Raw genomic sequence first — 20,169 nt, 5'->3', positions numbered from 1 at the left:
GTTCTCCTGCGGAGGAGACATGCAGCCCCGCAGGTCAGGACACGCTGCCTCCAAGACACAGTGAGTCCTGATCGTGGGCACAGGCAGCTGCGGTCTCCTGTGGAGGAGACGTGCAGCCCTGCAGGTCAGGACACGCTGCCTCCAGGACACAGTGAGTCCTGATCGTGGACAGAGGCAGCTGCGGTCTCCTGCGGAGGAGACGTGCAGCCCCGCAGGTCAGGACCCGCTGCCTCCAGGACACAGCGAGTCCTGATCGTGGGCACAGGCAGCTGCGGTCTCCTGCGGAGGAGACGTGCAGCCCCGCAGGTCAGGACCCGCTGCCTCCAGGACACAGTGAGTCCTGATCATGGGCACAGGCAGCTGTGGTCTCCTGCGGAGGAGACGTGCAGACCCGCAGGTCAGGACCCGCTGCTTCCAGGACACAGCGAGTCCTGATCGTGGGCACAGGCAGCTGTGGTCTCCTGCGGAGGAGACGTGCAGCCCTGCAGGTCAGGACCCGCTTCCTCCAGGACACAGTGAGTCCTGATTGTGGGCACAGGCATACGCACATATACGGTACATATTTGAAGACAAATTCCCTAAAATACATATAAACATAGATATATACATCATACATATACACACATTGGAGGTAATAATATGGGGAAGCCGGCAGCAGCCGCACTCACCTACCCCGCTTGTCTCTATCCCGCTCCTCCTCGGCATCTGATCACTTGGCAACACTTTAACAGACCTAGCCACGCACAGTTGCTCCTAGCAACCAGGAAAACAACTGCTGTAGGAAGGAGGGAAATAGGAGTGCAGCAAAGCCCAGACAGATGTTGGTGGTAGGGGACTCTATAATTAGGCGGACAGACAGGGTCATCTGTCGCCGAGACCGTGAATGCCGAACAGTGTGTTGTCTGCCGGGTGCTCGGGTTCGGCATATTGTGGATCGGATAGACAGATTGCTGGGTGGGGCTGGGGAAAACCCAGCGGTCATGGTGCACATTGGTACTAATGACAAAGTTAGAGGCAGGTGGAAGGTCCTTAAAAATGATTACAGGGAACTAGGAGAGAAGCTGAAGTCCAGGACCTCCAAGGTGGTGTTTTCAGAAATACTACCGGTGCCACGAGCGTCACTAGAAAGACAGCGGGAGCTTAGGGAGATAAATATGTGGCTTAGAAATTGGTGCAGGAAGGAAGGGTTCGGGTTCATGGAGAACTGGGCCGACTTCTCAGTCGGCTACAGGCTCTACGGTAGGGACGGGCTGCACCTCAATGGGGAAGGTGCAGCTGTGCTGGGGGAGAAAATGGTCAGACGGATGGAGGAGCTTTTAAACTAGGATCGGGGGGGGAGGGAGGGTAAAGGAGCAAATAAGGGGATAGATAGAGCAGATAGAGACAGGGAGACGGTAGGGGTCAATAAAGGATTAGGGGGGGATGGGACATACAAGGAACGTAGGGAGGCTAGGAGTAATAAAGGTGTTAATAGGATTAAATGTCTACTGGCAAATGCAAGAAGTCTTGCAAACAAAATGAATGAATTGGAGACTCTTATGTCAACCATGGATTATGATGTGGTGGGCATTACAGAAACCTGGCTGGATGAAAGCCATGACTGGGTGACAAACATACAGGGTTATAGTACATTTAGGAAGGACAGGAAAGGCCAAAAAGGTGGTGGGGTGTGTATATTTATCAAATCTAACCTAAAACCTGTGTTGTATGATGACATTGAGGGGAACAGCAACAATGTAGAGTCAGTATGGGTAAATGTACATGGGGAGGGGAATAATGGAAAAATGCTAATTGGAGTTTGCTATAAGCCTCCTAACATACCTGAACAAATAGAGGGTGAAATGCTGGAACAAATTGAAAAGGCAGCTAATAATAATAATCGGGTTCTTATTATGGGGGATTTCAACTATCCAGACATACAGTGGGACATAGAATCTTCTGGTTCTGCTAAAAGCTGTAAGTTCTTATCTACCATTCAGGACCATTTCCTCTCTCAGATGGTAGATGAACCGACCAGGGGAGATAATTTGCTAGATCTGGTCCTGTCAAATAGACCGGAGACAATTTCAGATCTACAAGTTCGGGAGCACTTGGGCACCAGCGATCATAATATGGTAAGCTTCGACATAATATTCAATAGAACATTTCAAAGGGGGAATGCTAAAACCTGGAATTTTAGGAAAGCTGATTTCAACAAATTAAGGGAAGAGCTTAAATGTGTAGATTGGGACAGAGTCATGGTAACTGGGGATACCGAACATAAATGGGGTAAGTTTAAGGATATACTGCTAGAGTCCTGTAAAAAACTTATACCCTCTGGTAATAAAATGTCCAGGAATAAAAAGAAACCACTATGGATAAATAAGACTGTACAAAGTATAATAAAACAAAAACATAGGGCGTTTAACATCTTAAAGGCTGAGAATACAGAAATAGCATTGCAGGAGTATAAAGATATCAATAGGCAATGCAAAAAAGAAATCAAACAAGCAAAACTAGGTACTGAAACAAAAATCGCCAATGACATTAAAATAAATCCCAAAATCTTTTATAAATACATTAATGCCAAAAGGAAAACAAAGGATAGTATCGGACCCTTAAAATATAATAACAAGTTAGTTATAGAGGACAAACAAAAGACTGAGATATTAAATAGGCATTTCTCATCTGTATTCACCAAGGAACTGACTGTACCAGGGATCATTCAACAAGTGAAAAATCAAAGTCCACCACCCGATATAATTAATTTAACACAAGATGAAGTACGCCTACGTCTGAGTAAATTAAACATTGACAAATCCCCAGGGCCAGATGGCATTCATCCACGAATATTGAGGGAATTGAGCTCCGTAATCGACATACCGCTGTATCTCATCTTTTTAGACTCACTTGTAACAGGGTTGGTGCCTCAGGATTGGAGGATTGCTGATGTGGTACCGATATTTAAGAAAGGTAAGAGGGTAGATCCAGGCAACTACCGTCCAGTAAGCCTGACATCAGTAGTATGCAAAGTTTTTGAGGGCATTTTAAGGGATGACATGCAAAAATATATTGCAGAAAATAATATGATAACTGACAAACAGCATGGATTCATGAAAGATAAGTCGTGTCTAACCAACCTGTTGGGGTTCTATGAGGGGGTAAGTGCAAACCTGGATATTGGTAATGCAGCTGATGTGATTTATTTGGACTTTGCAAAGGCATTTGATACTGTACCACATAATAGCCTTATACTAAAGCTCCAGAAGCAAGGACTAGGGGACACAATATGCAACTGGGTAAGGAATTGGCTAAAAGATAGGAAACAAAGAGTAGTCATAAATGCTACATTATCTAAATGGGCTATAGTCAGCAGTGGGGTGCCGCAGGGATCTGTGCTAGGACCAATTCTTTTTACTCTCTATATTAATGACCTTGTGGATGGGATTGATAGTACAGTGTCAGTCTTTGCCGATGACACCAAACTATGTAGGATATTAAAAACTGACCTGGATAGTACAATATTACAAAAAGATCTGGATAAGATGTCAGAATGGGCAGATACTTGGCAAATGAGATTTAATGTTGATAAATGTAAAGTAATGCACTTAGGACGGAGTAATCCTATAGCTGCGTATACATTAAATGGAAGTAAACTCGGGACTACAGAACAGGAGAAGGACTTGGGTATTCTCATTACAAATAAGCTGAGCAGCAGCACTCAATGTCAGGCAGCAGCTGCTAAAGCAAACAAGATTCTAGGGTGTATAAAAAGAGAGATTAGATCCCGTGATCCCAACGTATTGTTACCCATCTATAAATCACTTGTAAGGCCACATCTGGAATACGGGATCCAGTTTTAGGCTCCGCATTTTAAAAAGGACATTCAGAAGTTAGAGTCAGTTCAAAGGCGGGCAACTAGACTATTACAAGGAATGGAAGGCCTCCCATATGATGGCAGATTGAAAAAGTTAGATATGTTTAGCTTAGAAAAAAGACGTCTCAGAGGAGATCTCATTTATATGTATAAATACATGTGTGGTCAATATAAAGGACTGGCACATAACTTATTTCTTCCGAAAACAATACTAAGGACCAGGGGGCACTCACTGCGAGTGGAAGAAAAGCGATTCCGACACCTAAATAGGAAAGGGTTCTTTACAGTTAGAGCGGTCAGACTGTGGAATGCCCTACCACAAGAGGTAGTAATGGCAGACACTATAACAGCTTTTAAAAAAGGGCTGGATGATTTCCTCAGTACACACAACATTGTTGGTTATAAATGACTTAGTGACTAAATGTACAACTGGTGGAGGAAGGTTGAACTAGATGGACCTAGGTCTTTTTTCAACCTAAGTAACTATGTAACTATGTAACAGTGCACACTGACACCGCTGTGTATGTATCACAAGGGAGGATGGGGGTTTTATATCCTATATATATATATATATATATATATATATATATATATATATATATATATATATATATATACACTGTATATGTACAGTATATACAGCACAGGAGGGGCTGGGGGCATAGACAGTACTTGAGGGGCATACATATTAGGCCTGTTTCAGACGTCAGTGATTCTGGTATGTATGTGCTAGTTTTTTTACGTACCAGAATCACTGACCTATGCAGACCCATTATAATCAATGGGTCTGCACACACATCAGTGATTTTTCACTGATTGTGTCTCCGTGCGGCGTACATGCGTATCCGTGATTGCCGCACAGAAACATGTCTGGTTTTTTTCTGGCATCACTGATGTGCCACAGACCACACTATGGTGTGATCTGTGAAACACGTACCAGAAAAACACGGACATTTAAAATAAAAAGCTTTTTCAACTCACCTTCTCCAGCGATGCTGAGTTCGGCAGCTGCTCTCTGCTTCTTCCTGCCTGGTTCATTATGGCATGCATATTCATTTATGCAGCCAGAGCCGACCCGGAAGTAGCTACAGAGGTGGCTGGATGTTGAATCGCGGGACTCTTCAGCACCACGGAGAGCAGGAGCGGGGGCAGGTGAGTATATGTCCATGTGCAATCACGGAGCACGGATCACGTATCACGGATTGCACATGGACAACCACTGTGTGCCATATGAAGGGACATATGTGTATTTAACACATCAGTGAAGAACGTCTGTGTTTTTCACTGAGGGGCATACACATTACTAAGGGGTACACACATTACTGGGGGAAATACACTTTACTGTGGGGAATACAAATTACTGGTAGCATAGATATTACTAAAGGGGATATAGCTCTGGTGTTGTGGCTTATACAGCTCTGGGGGCACATACAGCTATGATGGAGGGGATGGGGGCATACAAATCTGGTGTGGGGGCTGGGGGGCACACAGATCTGGTGAGGGGGGGTGCGGGGCATACAAATCTGATGTGGGGGCTAAGGGGCATACAAATCTGGTGTGGGGGCTGGGGGTATACAAATCTGGTGTGGGGCATACAAATCTGGTGGGGGGGGTGGCTGGAGGCATATAGCTCTGGTGAGAGGGGGCTGGGAGATACAGATCTGGTGGGAGGGGGCTGGAGGCATACAGAGCTGGGAGATGCTGGGGGGCATATAGATCTGGTGGGGTGGCTGGGGGTATACAAATCTGGTGATTGGGGTGGCTGGAGGCATATAGCTCTGGTGAGGAGAGGGCTGCTGGGGCATACAGCTCTGGTGAGGTGGGGCTGGGGGATACATATCTGGTGGGAGGGGGCTGGAGGCATACAGAGCTGGGGGGCATATAGATTTGGTGGGGGGGGGCATACAAATTTGGTGAGGGGGCCATACAGATGTGGCAAGGGGGGTGACTGGAGGCATATAGCTCTGGTGAAGAGGGGGTTAGGGCATACAGCTTTGGGTAGGTGGGGGGTCACATACAGCGTTCCTTGGTGTTCAGCTCCTCTTCCTGCAGTCTCTTTATCTGTGGACAGAGCTCAGCATGTTGCTCGGTAGCTCCGCCCACAGATGCACTTCCGTACACAAACAGCTCAGCAGTGAGCAGTGAGTGCACGCTGAGCTGCAGGTGCCGATTTAAAGTGCCGGCAGCCAGAGTGCTGCTGCTGCCCACCCATAACAGCGGCGGCACAGAGCCAGAGCAGTGAAGCAGCGCTCTGCTCTGCTCTGCTCATGTGCATTAGGAGGGGGAGAAAGTCAGACGGGGAGAGAGTTGGTGGGCGGAGCCACGGGACAAAAGCCTTACGATCGTGACACCGGGACACCCGCTGAAATCCGGTACAGTGCAGTCCCGCTGTATCCGGGACGGTTGGGAGGTGTGGTGTATGTTTGTGTGTCTGCGTGTTTATGGGGCCCACTGGGACTCTTCCGCCGGGGGCCCACAAAAACCTGGAGCCGGCCCTGTTAGCATATCACTTCCAATGTTCTCGCATCAGAAGCTATGTGCAAGTGGAACCGAGGCCTAAAAGGGTTGTCCAAGCTTGGGACAAAATCCCTGACACTTTCATTCACAGCCTGCTATGTAGCATGTCTATGCTGCCCTCTCTGTGTACTTAGCAGTGACTGTAACCTCACCTGGCACAGCCCCAATAACTGGAAGCAAATTGGTACTGGGAGGATAGAAGTAAATTTTCTCCCTGTACCCATTTCTCCAGCAAGGAAGCTTACAGGTATTTACCTGCAGATTAATCCTATAATTTTGTTTTTGGACAAGACAGGTTCCCTTTATATTCTTCAAAGAAAGTAAACACTTGGACTTCTGCTTTTCTGTCATTTGTGAATAACATAATGATCAGGAACAATTCACTAATAATAAAAAGGAGCCGAAATAAAAAACCTAAAAACTTGTCATCTATGTAGTGTAAAATATGTCACCATAAACATTATTAAAATGTCCTATAGTAGAATACTTTACCCATAAGAACAAGTACATAAAACCCGAAGTGACTGGTTACAGCATACACCTCGGTCCCTGGAGCCTTGCACAGGAGAGATAAACAAAGGTAACATGACACAGAGCAGCCTGTGACTCCTGTAATCATATACCTGAGTACGTGTATTTGAATAGGACCGTGCTGCTCTTAAGGTAGACTGAGAAGCTTCACATTATAATGATCAAAAGCATGCCATATTTTAAGGAAAAGTAATATTGCACTTGGAAACTAGATGAGGTTAGAATGGTTTTCGAATTTATGTTTACCATAGGTGACTCCATCTTTCTGTTTAATCCAATTAAGCTTTATAGCACACGCTGAACACTTTTGATCTCTTGATGATTAGTATCTTTTTAAACCGCCAAGTGAGTCTTCCTCTATGTTGAAAAAAAATGGAATGGAGGATTTTGTTTTAATTAATTCATACACCGTGTCATAGGGTAGAGATGCCTCCATATTTTGTTGGTGATGCATTTATCCCTTTTCCAAATAAAGTTCTTCTAAAGTCATCCATACACCCGTTACAGCTCAGTGTCAGGCCAAAAGTTGTGGCATACACCTATGACAGGAGTGTTTATCCAGGAGAAAAAGAATGGGTTTTGAGAGTCCTTTTTTATTCCAAACAGTAGATGTCACAGTGAGAGATGAGCAAAGCTGAAGTTCAGTGTTTGGTACGAACTCAAACTTTTCCAAGAAAACAAAGTTTGGTTTTGGAGTTCAGGTGTATGTATGTGTGGTGCCCCTGAGGCTTCAGTCGCCACAGGGTACTGCAGCTCATTTAAGCTGCAGTATTCATCTTGGGTAAGGAGGGGGTTAATCACCGGTGTTTCCACATTTACACTTTTCATACAGCGAGAGCCTTCTCACTGGGGAGGTGGACTAGGGTAGGCAGTCGGTTGGCCATCACGAGGCATGGGACTTTCCCGGTCACTAGGACAACCACCTGGGGGGCGGGTTCCACTTGGGGTAGAAGTAGGAGCCACCAAGACACTAAGCCAATCAAGTCAAGCCGAGACTTCAGTTCTGGTGACATAACATCACCACTCTCTTCTTCTTTTTCTTTCACGGGGCCTGAGGCTTGGAGCGGAATGCTCAGCCCAGGTTCCTGACTACTGGAGGGGCAACTCTTAGAAAGGACACTTTCAAAATACCGGTGCCTACCTCTAACTTAACCGGGATTGGCTGGAGTCCACCACGGCGGTGACCGGTACTTCGGGACAGCACTGGAACAGTGAGTAAAGACACCTGGAACCGCAGCCACTGGCTCAGTCTTTTCATTGCCGTTGCTCCACGCTTTGGCGCCAACGGCCATTACTACTCCCCTCATCATCCTCCCTGGGGCTCACTCCACCTGTGGGGAGCAGAAAACATCTTTGCTGCTACTACCATCCACAACAGGAGGTACAACAGCAAAATCGGATGTCACCCAATAAAAAAAATTGAAAAATTCTCCTCTGGAAGTGTTGTGTTTATGGCTGGCTGCATGTGGGCAGAGACTCAAACTGCCAATCAGAGACTTCAAATGAAGTTCAGGTCAAGTCCGGGTCCAAAACTGAACTTTTAAAAAATTCAGCAGGACCAGCAGAATCCAAACTTCCACAGGTCCACTCATCTCTCGTCCCCGTCTGTGAGCTATCATATACAGATGAGATGTTCACCTAAATATGTCTTACTAGCAACTGTACTGAATTGTAACTTAAGATGATATTCACTATCCTCGTCAGTAAGACATATTTTTCTCTTTTTTCGATTGGTTATCAGTTATCGGTGCAGGGACTTCCTGGTGATCTTGTGCTTTTATATAGCAGTCATTCTTAGGCTGAGTTCACATGTCCAGTAATCATCCGTTAGACTGGATCTTGCAGAGACGCGTTAGCAAAAATCTTCTGAAAACACAACTTTTTTTTCAGTTTTGAAAAATTGATTTTTGCAGGATCCTTTTTTTTTTTTTTTTTTTAACATTGGAGTCTATAGATAAAGGATCTATTAATGGATCGCTATTTATCTTCCATTTGAAAGTGATCCAGTAAGAAAAAAACGGATCCTTAACAAATGCAAGAAAAACGGATTGTTAAATAGCAATCCATTAAAGGACACATTTTCCATAGACTCCCATGATAAAAAAAACGGATCGTGCAAAAATCAATCGTTTCAAAAAGCACAAGATAGTTGTATTTGCAGAAATGTTTTGCTAATGGATCGCTGCAGGATCCATTCTAACGGATGATTACTGGACACGTGAACTTAGGGGTACTTTACACACTGCGAAATCGCATCTGAAATATTAGTGACGCACATACGGCGCCAGTAGCGACATCGCAACGTGTAAATCCTTTGTGCGACGATAAACGATCGCAAATGCGTCGAAAATCAGTGATCTGTGTAGCGTCGGTCATTTTCATAATGTCGGGTCGACCGCAGGTACGATGTTGTTTGTTGTTCCTGCAGGTCCACACATCGCTGTGTGTAAACCCGCAGGAGCGACAAACATCTCCTTACCTGCATCCCGACGGCAATGCGGAAGGGAGAAGGTGGGCGGGATGTTACGTTCCGCTCATCTCCGCCCCGCCGCTTCTATTGGCCGGCCGATTAGTGACGTCGCGGTGACGCCGAAATATCCCTCCTTCAAGGGGGAGGTGCGTTCGGCGTCACAGCGCCGTTGCCGAGCAGGTATGTGCGTGTGACGCTGCCGTAGCGATAATGTTCGCTACGGCAGCAATCACCACATATCGCATGTGCGACGGGGGCGGGTACTATCGCGCTCGGCATTGCTAGCCGATGCTAGCGATGTCGCAACATGTAAAGTACCCCTTAGCCTTACCAGACAGAGCAGATAGACAGACCAGCAGCTGGAACTAATGTTTAAACCCCCCTTTAGATCAAATAGCATGCGACTTCATGGGATTGCGGCGCTGACCATGCCCCCTTTTTGCTACTCTCCCCCCTCTTCTAATCTCCTTAAAGTTTTAGGGCTTCTAGTTGGTTTGTCCCCTTTTTTCTTCTCTTCTATTTTTTCCGCTCCTCTCCTTCCCCCCTTATCTTAATTTTGATGTTAATGCTAGTTAACGTTTTTAGATTACTTCTCTAGCCCATCAGGTGAATAGGCAGAAGCTGGCGACAGGATCTCAGCTTTTGGGGGGAAAACAGCTGTCTTATAAGCCTGTTGTCCCTGTCAGGGGTGTCATATCAGCCACTGAAGTTGAAGAAGCAGCTCCCTGCCAACCCTCCCCTATTTTGTGCCTTTGTCGCGGTATTTATTAGTTGGGTAGTCGCCCGACTATCTTGGGTGGACATTGGCTGGATTTGAGTATTTATGAAGTTAATGAGTATATATATATATATATATATATATATATATATATATATATATATATATGTATATATATATATATATATATATATATATATATATTTTCATTGGTTTTAATACTGTATATTTAATGTTTTAAGGTATAAAAACTGCAGCCTTTATTAGCATACTATTTGTCATGTGGTTATTTTAGTAGTTGTGTAGTAGGTTGTGGTGGGGTGTGTGGTGCCTACAATCCTATGATGTGGCACGAAATAGATTTTTAGGCTACCACAGACTTTCATTACACAAAGCCGCTATGCTGGCGTCACTACGCAGAGGTTTGTCTTAAGGGCGCAGAGCTAAAAAGCATCCAATACTGAAAATATGTATCAGGTAGGCATTGTACAAATTCCACAATGGAACACCTGCTTTTAACCATTCATGACTAATCCTTAGCATAGGTCATCAGTGATGGATATTGTGTATTTGATGGGAAAGCGCCTGAAATACAATTGACGGCCAATACACAATGTAAGAACCTGTGCCACCACCAACGCACCTGTTAATCGGTTACGGTGAATGGAAAGTGAATGTAACTTACAGATCTGATATTGATAACCTAAATAACAATTGTCAGTATAAGGGTGTGTGCACACCAGTGGACCCACCAAAGGTTTTCTAAGCAAAGCAACATTTTCACTGGCTTACCATCGTTTTTGTGGCGGCTCCATAACCGGCATCTTTTTACTATACTTTACGCTATAACTAGTGAGTGCCTTCCTGTTGGTAGATGCCCAAAGATTGAACATGCCACTCCTTTTAATCAATTCACTGTTTCTTAGCCTTGAAGTGATTAAAAGAAGTAGCAAATGATAGAACATGTGCACAGCAATGTAGTTTTTACATTGCTGTGCACTGTTCAATTTTTTTGCAGTGTTTTTGTGACACTTTTCCAAGTGGGTTTCATTTTTTAATTTGCCTGAAAAAGATGCCATGTGCACACACTGTTATGTAAGGGGAATATCTATGCCAATTTATCAACGTTTGAAAATTATCTGGTGCTCTCTGCATTTTGCTATACAAGACAATATGGAAAAAATTAGAAAAGTTATATAATATACCATGTGTATTTGAGTATCAGCCGACCCAAGTATAAGCCGAAGCTCCTAATTTTACTACAAAAAAATGGGAAAACTTATTGACTCAAGTATAAGCCTATGGTGGGAAAAGCAGCAGCTACTGGTAAATTTAAAAAATAAATATATATACCAATAAAATGTAATGTGGCCAAATTGTCCCTTGTAGTAATGTGCCCATATTGTCTCCTGTAGTAATGTGACCATATTGTCCCCTGTAGTATTGTGCCCATCCTATAGTAATATGGCCATATTGTCCCCTGTAGTATTGTGCCCATCCTATAGTAATGTGGCCATATTGTCCCTTGTAGTAATGTGGCCATATTGTCTCCTGTGGTAATGTGCCCAAACATGTGCCCTGTAGTATGTGCCCCATCCTTTTGCCTCATCCTGTAGTAATGTGCCCCAAAGTAATGTGCCCGTCCTTTAGTAATGTTCTCATTCCCGTCCCCTTCATGTCCTCTATTATGCCATTGTTCATATACACACAAAAATAATATTCTCACCTGTCCTCCATTCCTGCAGTGTCCTCTTACCTGCTTCTTGTGGACCGCTGGCACACAGACCCCTCAATGATGGTGGCCTGTGCATGTTGTTGCTGCTGCCATAGGCGCTTGCTTGCAGCAGTGCCACAAAGCATTCATCTGTAGTAAAGCGATGACAGCAGTGGCTGCCCCATGCAGTGTGTACAGGCCGCGATCACCGAGGTGTCCATGTGCCTCCTGTCTGCAAGCAGCAAATAAGAGGACACCACGGGAACGGAGGACAGGTGAAAACATTTTTTTTGTGGGAACCTCACTCGAGTATAAGCCAAGAGGGGCGTTTTCAGCATAAAAAAAATTGGCTGAAAAACTTGGCTTATATTCTAGTATATATGGTAATAGTGAGACATCAAAATTATAAGGTTGTAATATTAAATATTAGTAAAAATTATGGATACATAAGGAAATATTGACATGTTGAATAAAACCAATAAAAATGTCAATGCATGCAAAATACAAAGCTGTAATGCTGGTTTAATTGATTGGCATTTGCTGAGTTCTGCACCTAAAAACTGCACCTTGTGGCAGTAAAACGCAATAAAAAATGTATGCATTTTTTAGTGCGTTTGTGTGCCATGCGTTTTTTTTAGTGTGGCTGGAAGAGCTAAAAACAAAATGCAGAACAAAAAACGCACAAAGAAGTGACATGTTGCTTCTTTTTTCTGCTCCCAAAACTGCAAGGAAAAAAGAAGCAACGTGCGCACTGCATTTCTGAATTCTCATAGACTTTGCTGGGAGGAGAGACATGCAGTTCTGGGACAAAAAACTGCACTAAAAACGTGACAAAAACACAGCAAAAACGCAGCGTGCGCTAACTGTAAGGCCTAACTGTAAGGGGTACTTTGCACGTTGCGACATTTCTAGCATCGGCTAGCGATGCCGAGCGCGATAGTACCCGCCCCTGTCGCACATGCGATATCTTGTGATAGCTGCCGTAGCAAACATTATCGCTATGGCAGCTTCACACGCACTTACCTGCCCTGCGGCAGGCGGCCAATAGAAGCGGTGGGGCGGAGATGAGCGGGACGTAAATATCCCACCCACCTCCTTCCTTCCGCATAGCCGGTGGAGGCAGGTAAGGAGATGTTCCTCGCTCCTGCGGCTTCACACACAGCGATGTGTGCTGCCACAGGGACGAGGAACAACATCGTATCTCCTATTGGTGCGACATTATGAAAATGACCGACGCTACACAGATCACCGATTTTCGACGCTTTTGCGCTCGTTTATCGGCGCATCTAGGCTTTACACGTTGCGACGTTGTTACCGGGATCGGTTCTGACGTGCGGGGCCACGAGTCTCCTCTGCAGGAGACCGCAGCTGCTTGTGTCCACGATCAGGGTTCAGGGCGCTGCAGTCTCTCGCTTGTGTTCTCCCTATGGAGGATGCATGTGACCCCGCAGCAAAAAATTGACATGCTGCAGCTCAGGAAATCCGCACTGCAGGTCAGTTTTTGCTGTGGGCCATACACGCACAGTGGACATGGGATTTCGCAGCATTTTGGATGCAGCAAAAACACGCTGTGTCCAAAACGCTGCAAACACTGATCGTGGGCACGCAGCCTAATATGCACACTTCAGTGATTTAGGATGGTTATTTTATATACAAGGGCTTCAGTGAAACTTTTGTAAGTTGGGCATATTTTCAGATCTACCTTAAGCACAGCCGTCTGCCTTGATCACATTACCAGTGGCGTGTTGCCAGAAAAAAAAAAACACAGGAAGATCAGTGAGCAATACATTAACAGAGATGCATCACAAGCATCAAGAAGCAACAGTTTGCAGGATTCTCAGAAAAATGTGCTTCCTTTCTGCAATCTAGCAGCTGAAGACCACTTACGGGTCCATGTGATACAAATTTGATACCGATTTTCATCTTCCATTGCCTGAGGTCAGCAACAGCCACCTATTGGAATTAACATCTATTACAATGAGTGATAAAGATTCTGTGTCCGGCCAGGATATCCCTGCTGTACTTCGTGCCCTGGGGACATTGGCTCTAGCAGCAGCCACGGCTGTAGCCATCAAATGGTTTCTTTCATATGACCAGATGGACAAGGCAAAGGATAACAACGATTCAAAGCTCCAATGCATCCAAGATTCAGCAGAAGATGGACAACCTCCAGGGGATGATCCTAACACAGATGAAGAAATGTTGAAAAATTATGTAACGGGACCCAAGGTCAGTGATGAAAAAGATATGACAATTTTAGCAATTGATTGTTCTTCACGTGAACTTTTGAAAAGTTCTCTAGAAACGTCCTATTCTGATATGTATGTGGAAGAAAAGGAGAGATGTCTGACTGATCATAGAAGTTTATCAAGTGACCTAACACCACTTCCATGCAAAGTGAATAATGTATCAGCCCCCCAAAGCGATTTGCACAACTCGGAGCAGACCGGCGTCAGTATTGAAGGACTACCTGCTGCTTTTGTTTATGATGAAACAAAGGATAAAAACAATCAAGTATTTTCTTGCTGCTTCACCAATGATATGACATTTGATGAAAGGTCACAGGAGCAACAGCTCGACACTGAAAGCAATGGTGAGTGGATTGATGTTATGAATGTAAAGTACCCGGAGTGTAAAAGTCAGGTTATCAATGATGACAACATGGTGCCTAGAATATATTCCCAGCACAAGACTGTAAACGTTGGCTTGGATGAAAACCAATTTAATATGGATATGTGTGAAATTAATGGAAATTTAAATTGTGACGCTGATTTAAACATTTCAAAGGATACAAAACTTTGTGCTGAGAATGATGGTGTAATTAATGGCAGGAATACAGATGATAATACCAAGGAACATATTTGTAATAGAGAGAACCATTTTACTACATGTGCCCCATGCCTTCCTGAATCACAGGGGACAGACAATACTTTCATAAAGGCGCTTAATAATGAATATCTTACAAGATGTCACAATAGTAAGCAGCAGACAATCTTTACAACATTTACAATGCTGGATTTTCTTCAGACAGCAGATGCGATACAAGACGCTAACCAGACCACCATAACCGTGTCCAGTGAAGATACTGTATCGACAAATGCATTCTGTAAACTTAATTTCCAAAACAAAAAATTAAGTAATTGCTCACAGCAATCAATTAAGGAGCACAAGATCTATGTGACGTCTGAAAAAATACTCGAAGAAGCAAATGACAACTTAACATGTTCTAATATGATCTCTGTGCCGGATTCTGGGCAAGTTACGGAAAAGTACATGGCTGTTGAAAAGAAAAATGGAAAATTATTCTCATCACTCAACACCCTGCATAAATATCATAATGGAAAAGACGACAAAGAGTTTCCTTCAAGGGAAGAACAGATTTCTTCTGGTTCACAAGACCATATGGAAGTGTATTTACCTGAGGCTGGTGCAATGGATCAAAGCAAGATCAAAAAGACAATTTCTCATTCTACTAACCATGTACTGCAATGGAATACCACAACTGTATATAATTCTACAGAATACATTGATCTGATGTACCCTCTGCATAATCATACACCCGAAAATGCAATTATTCCTCTTATCAAGAATGACGAAAGCCAACCTAAGATACAACACACTGAGTCACTTTTATCTGAGAATCCAATGCCTGTACCTAATGATGGAGAATATAACAATTTGGATTCTGAGGTGGAAAGTTTCTTTGAAAGTACTACATCCCTCAATATACTATTTGATAAAGATGAACCAACTGCTATTACAAGGAAGAGTTTATGTGATCCCAGTGTTGGACAGAGACAGAAAATTGCCCCTGTACAAGAACAGTATATGGGACCTTTGGCGTCTAATAGTTCTCCTTGCTTTGGAGCTGGAGATGGGACTCCTTACCTTTCGGGCCCTTGTGAGGCTGCACAGGATGTACCAATGATGTGTAAACCCCAGTTTGATGCCTCCAGTGTCAATACATTGCCTTCGACAAAGATTCAAAGTATCAAATATAGCAGTAATCAACAAGACAATGATGAAATCTACAATACGCCCAAGCACAATGCTACACTACTTACCATGGACCAAAAGGAGTTCTGTGCTGTCATCACTAATGGATATTTCAGTAGGTATGAGAAACAAGTAGACTCTAAAAGTTTTGGTTGGGCTTTGGAAGAGTTTAAACCAGAAGAGTACTATAGTAAAAATCAACAGTCCGAAATTTCTCAACCCTTATCCAACTCTCTGCAGAGTAATGTGATGCTTGATGAAGAATCCTCTTGCCAGAGTCCGATCTCCTCTAACCACACTGCTTTGAGTGATATGATGGATATATCTAAGAGTGGACTGAAATCTCACCAAGCTATGGAAGTAATTAAGAAGGACCCTCATCCATCTGTAGAAAATGTGACTGTGAGTAAGTTGGAAGAAACATCAGAGTCCTCATGGTGTTCAGTTCAAAATCTTGGACAGAGTATTCTTGACAACCCGGACTCCACTTCTATAGAAGCATATTCTGGACAAGGCTCTGTTATATCAAATCCTCTGCATAATGAACACGAAACATCATTACAAAGTAGAAATCAGGAAAGAGTGGATGCAATAAAATCAGATGGCCAGTCATTTTCCCGGGAAAGGATAATGTCCACCATTGCTGAAACTCCAGAGCTAATTTTACCAGAATACCAGTCAGTGTTCATTTCTGAAAGGAAGAAGCCCCTAATGACTAAGAGCTGTGATAACATATATTCTGGACCTTCATTCCAAGGATCAGGAATGAAAAACAAAGCACGGAGCATGTTATGTTTACTTACAGAATATTACACTACCAAGTTGAATTCCTTGGAGAATGGGCCACTTGAAAAAGTATCAAGGGGATGTTTTATTCGTATTCCGAAGGGCTTTCAGAATATAGGAGACGGTGTGAGCTTTCAGCTGACTTTGGGAAACTGCTTGGAATTGTTAAAGTTAGCCAGAAGGAAGAGTGTGCCCGAACTTCTGAAGGCCGTCTACACCCTTATCAGCGACAACTACCTAAATGTGCTAAAGAATTCTGCTATTTATGGTCAGCTGACCGGCTTGGAGAGAGAGAAAATCCTTCAGTTAAGAACAAGGGGTAAATTGTCTCTTTGCGTAATTGAAACACAAAGTATATTTGGCTTAAATAAAAATATCAGCCGTTTAGAGAATATGAGTTCAGATCAACCTGTAGACCAGATTTACTCACTAGATGGGGAATCAAACCAATGGCAAAGAGTCACTAATATTCCAGAGGAAGCCTGTCTCAAAGGTTGTAGTATCTGCTCTATGCATAACTATCTATTCATTGCAGGAGGCATCCAAAATACCAAAAATGGCTTATTTTGCTCCAACAAACTATTTTGTTATAACCCTCTGACTGATATATGGACACAGCTCACACCAATGAACCAAGCAAGGTCCCAACTGAAGCTTGTCCCCCTTGATGGCTACCTTTACGCCATTGGAGGAGAATGCTTGCAGACAATGGAAAGATATGATCCACGGTTTAACAAATGGACTTTTTTAGCACCTCTCCCAAAAGGCTCTTTTGCAGTGGCACATGAAGCTGCAGCCTGTGGAGGAGAAATTTACATATCAGGAGGTCATTTATTTTACCGGTTATTAAAGTACAACCCTGTTCAAAATCAATGGGAGGAATGTCCTTTCAATGCTAGCAAGGGCCGTTCTTGTGACATGGTAGCGGTGGGCCATATCCTTTATAGATTTGACATGCACAAGGATTCCAGAATCCATATTTTACAATATAACACCACAGCCAAGGTGTGGTCGGAATACATAGCAACTTTTCCAAACAGCAAGGTTCCTTTTAAATGTTCTGTGCTGGACGGTACCATCTATTGCTTAAACAGGGAGACGACTGCCCGATTTTTAGTGGAAGGGGAAAAAGCAACATTTGAGTCAACCATGTTTAACAAAGTCCCCAGCAAGGGGGTCGGCTACCATTGTCCTGTTGTGTTAAACCTACAAAGTCCATTGTCTCAAACATCTGTATAAACCGTTAAAACACATGTAAAATAGTTTATGGTTTTAGGCAGTAATGTGGTGTGTGGTGCCAGTGTTCATAGAAAGGCAAGTATTGTGCCCCATAACTTAGTAATAATGCCGACTTATTGCCCCCTCAAAACAAATAATACCCCCAAAGTTTCCCCATTAGAAAAAATAATGCCCCCTGAGTGCCCCCTTAGAAAGTAATGATTTCTCCTTTGTCCACCCCACACAAAAAACCTAAGTTTATACTCGCCTACTCCAAGGGACTGAGTTCTCTTCTTGCCCGCACACAGATTGGGCTTATACAGTTGGTGCAATGCAGTAATGTCTTTACAGTTCCTGTGCTGGGACACTCACATCTTGTAGGCTGTAGAGCTACAGAAGCCTGCAGCCTAGACGATGGAGAGTGGTGGAGCAGGGAACCTATGGCTCTTTGACAAGATCGAACCATTGGCATCGGTTGAAAGTGGCGATCTCCTAGAGATCTAAAGCAGGGCTCCCCAACTCCAGTCCTCAAGGCCCCCCTAACAATGCATCTTTTAAGGATTTCCTTAGTATTGCAAAGGTGGTAATTAATCACCTACACAGGTGAGGATTCCATGACCTGTGCAATACTAAGGAAATCCTAACACATGCACTGTTGGTGGGCCTTGAGGCCTGGAGTTGGGGAACACTGGTCTAAAGCACCCAGCCAGAAGTCCAAGACATGTACACTGCCCTGGAACCTCCTTAAAGAGGCCACGATTATCTTTTTTTTTTTTTTTAATCTTCACATTTAGCTCACCTATAAATTTTGCGCCCAGGGAACCTGCCCCCCGTGTCACCCCCTCACACTATGGCAATAGTTTTATACTACATTTACATAATCACAAGTTAGCTCCGTATTCCCCTCCACTAGCAGGAAGGAGAAACGCTTTTTGTTTTAAGGAACTTCTTTTTCCTCTATTTTTTTTAGATGTATTCTCATTTTTAGTACAAATATATGCTTAGAAATGCCCAAAATTCATCTAGAAGTCTCATCCATACTGTTCTAGATATTGGGGAGTACAGGTGCCTAATCCAAGCGAGACCAGCCCTTTAAAGGGAATCTATCAGCAGGGTTTTGCTACCTCATCTGAGAGCAGCATGTTGTAGGCAAAGAGATTCTGAATCCAACTATGTATCACTTAGATTACTGGGTGAAGTCATTTTGACTAGAGATGAGTGGACCCGTGGAAGTTCGGTTTGGCGAGTTCAGCCAGACTTCAGATAAAGTTTGGTGTGGATCCTGGACTTGACCTGAATTCCAATTGAAGTCACTAATTGGGCAGTTTGGGTCTCCGCCAACAATGCAGGCAGCTATAAACAGATCACTTTCGGGAGCAGGTGTGCAAGGTTTTTCCCATTTTTAATTTTTTTGGTGCACACTACATCTGATCATTCTGCTGTTACCCCCAGTAAAACTGAAGTGTCTCATATTGGGCTGAGCACTGAGCGTACCCAAGCATAATGATGCCCACACGAGAGGTTTGCATACATAAAGCACCTGAACTCCGAACCGAAACTCTGTTTTTTTTTTTGTCAATTCTGTGTTTGGTACGAACACTGAACACCAAATCTCGGGTTCGCTCATCTCTAGTTCTAAAGGCTCCTTTTAAACACTTTCTAGCGATCCCACCAGCGATCCCGACCTGGCCGGGATCGCTGGAAAGTCTCTGGTGAGTTGTCAAACAGGCAAACCTGGCCAACAACGCAGCAGCGATACGGACCTGCAGAACGACCTAGCTGGTTGTTGGGGACGTGTCAAAGTAGCTATTTGAAAGGGAAGTCGCTAAGTCGTTGTAACGGTATCAAACACAACGATGCTTGCTGCGCAGCGGGAAACAAAGGACGAAAAAATGTTCCTGAGAGATGTGTAGCGATCAGCGACCTCACAGCGGGGGCCAGGTCGCTGATGCGTGTCACACACTGCAATGTCGCTGGGGAGGTCGCTATTACGTCACAAAACCGGTGACGTTACAGCGATATCGCTAGCGATGTTGCGGGGTGTAAAGGGGCCTTAACACAATCTGAATTTTTAGATTTAGCCATGTAATAGAGGTCTGCCCCCTCCCACACACTCTATAGAGATTGAACATTCACGTGTCAATCAGAGGAGGGCAATGTGCCAGACTGCTGTGAGTTTGAGACATTGTTCTCTGTGCAATGAGAAGTCCCGATGCTAAAACAAACATAACAAATAAACAACAGATTGGACCTTGACAAGACAGGTATCCATGAAATCTCTGTGTAAAACCCTTGCAGCATTATGTCTTCAACTTACATAGCAAAAACCTGCTGGCAGATTCCCTTTAATGGATGGTGATTAT

The 20,169-nt window shown here is 43.9% G+C and overlaps 1 protein-coding gene across 1 annotated transcript; it reads left to right on the top strand.

The window, feature by feature from the left end:
* The first annotated feature begins 16,365 nt into the window (after positions 1–16,365).
* LOC142313333 (kelch domain-containing protein 7B-like) lies at positions 16,366–18,311 on the top strand. The gene has a single exon (XM_075352333.1). It carries the CDS (start codon positions 16,433–16,435, stop codon positions 17,825–17,827), a length of 1,395 nt encoding a protein of 464 aa, XP_075208448.1. The 5' UTR covers positions 16,366–16,432; the 3' UTR covers positions 17,828–18,311.
* Positions 18,312–20,169: the final 1,858 nt, after the last annotated feature.

The sequence above is a fragment of the Anomaloglossus baeobatrachus genome, chromosome 5, assembly GCF_048569485.1.
Source record: "Anomaloglossus baeobatrachus isolate aAnoBae1 chromosome 5, aAnoBae1.hap1, whole genome shotgun sequence".
Classification (NCBI taxonomy): Eukaryota; Metazoa; Chordata; class Amphibia; order Anura; family Aromobatidae; genus Anomaloglossus; species Anomaloglossus baeobatrachus.
The sequence above is the reverse complement of the archived record's forward strand: the minus strand, read 5'-3'. Positions and strand labels throughout refer to the sequence as shown.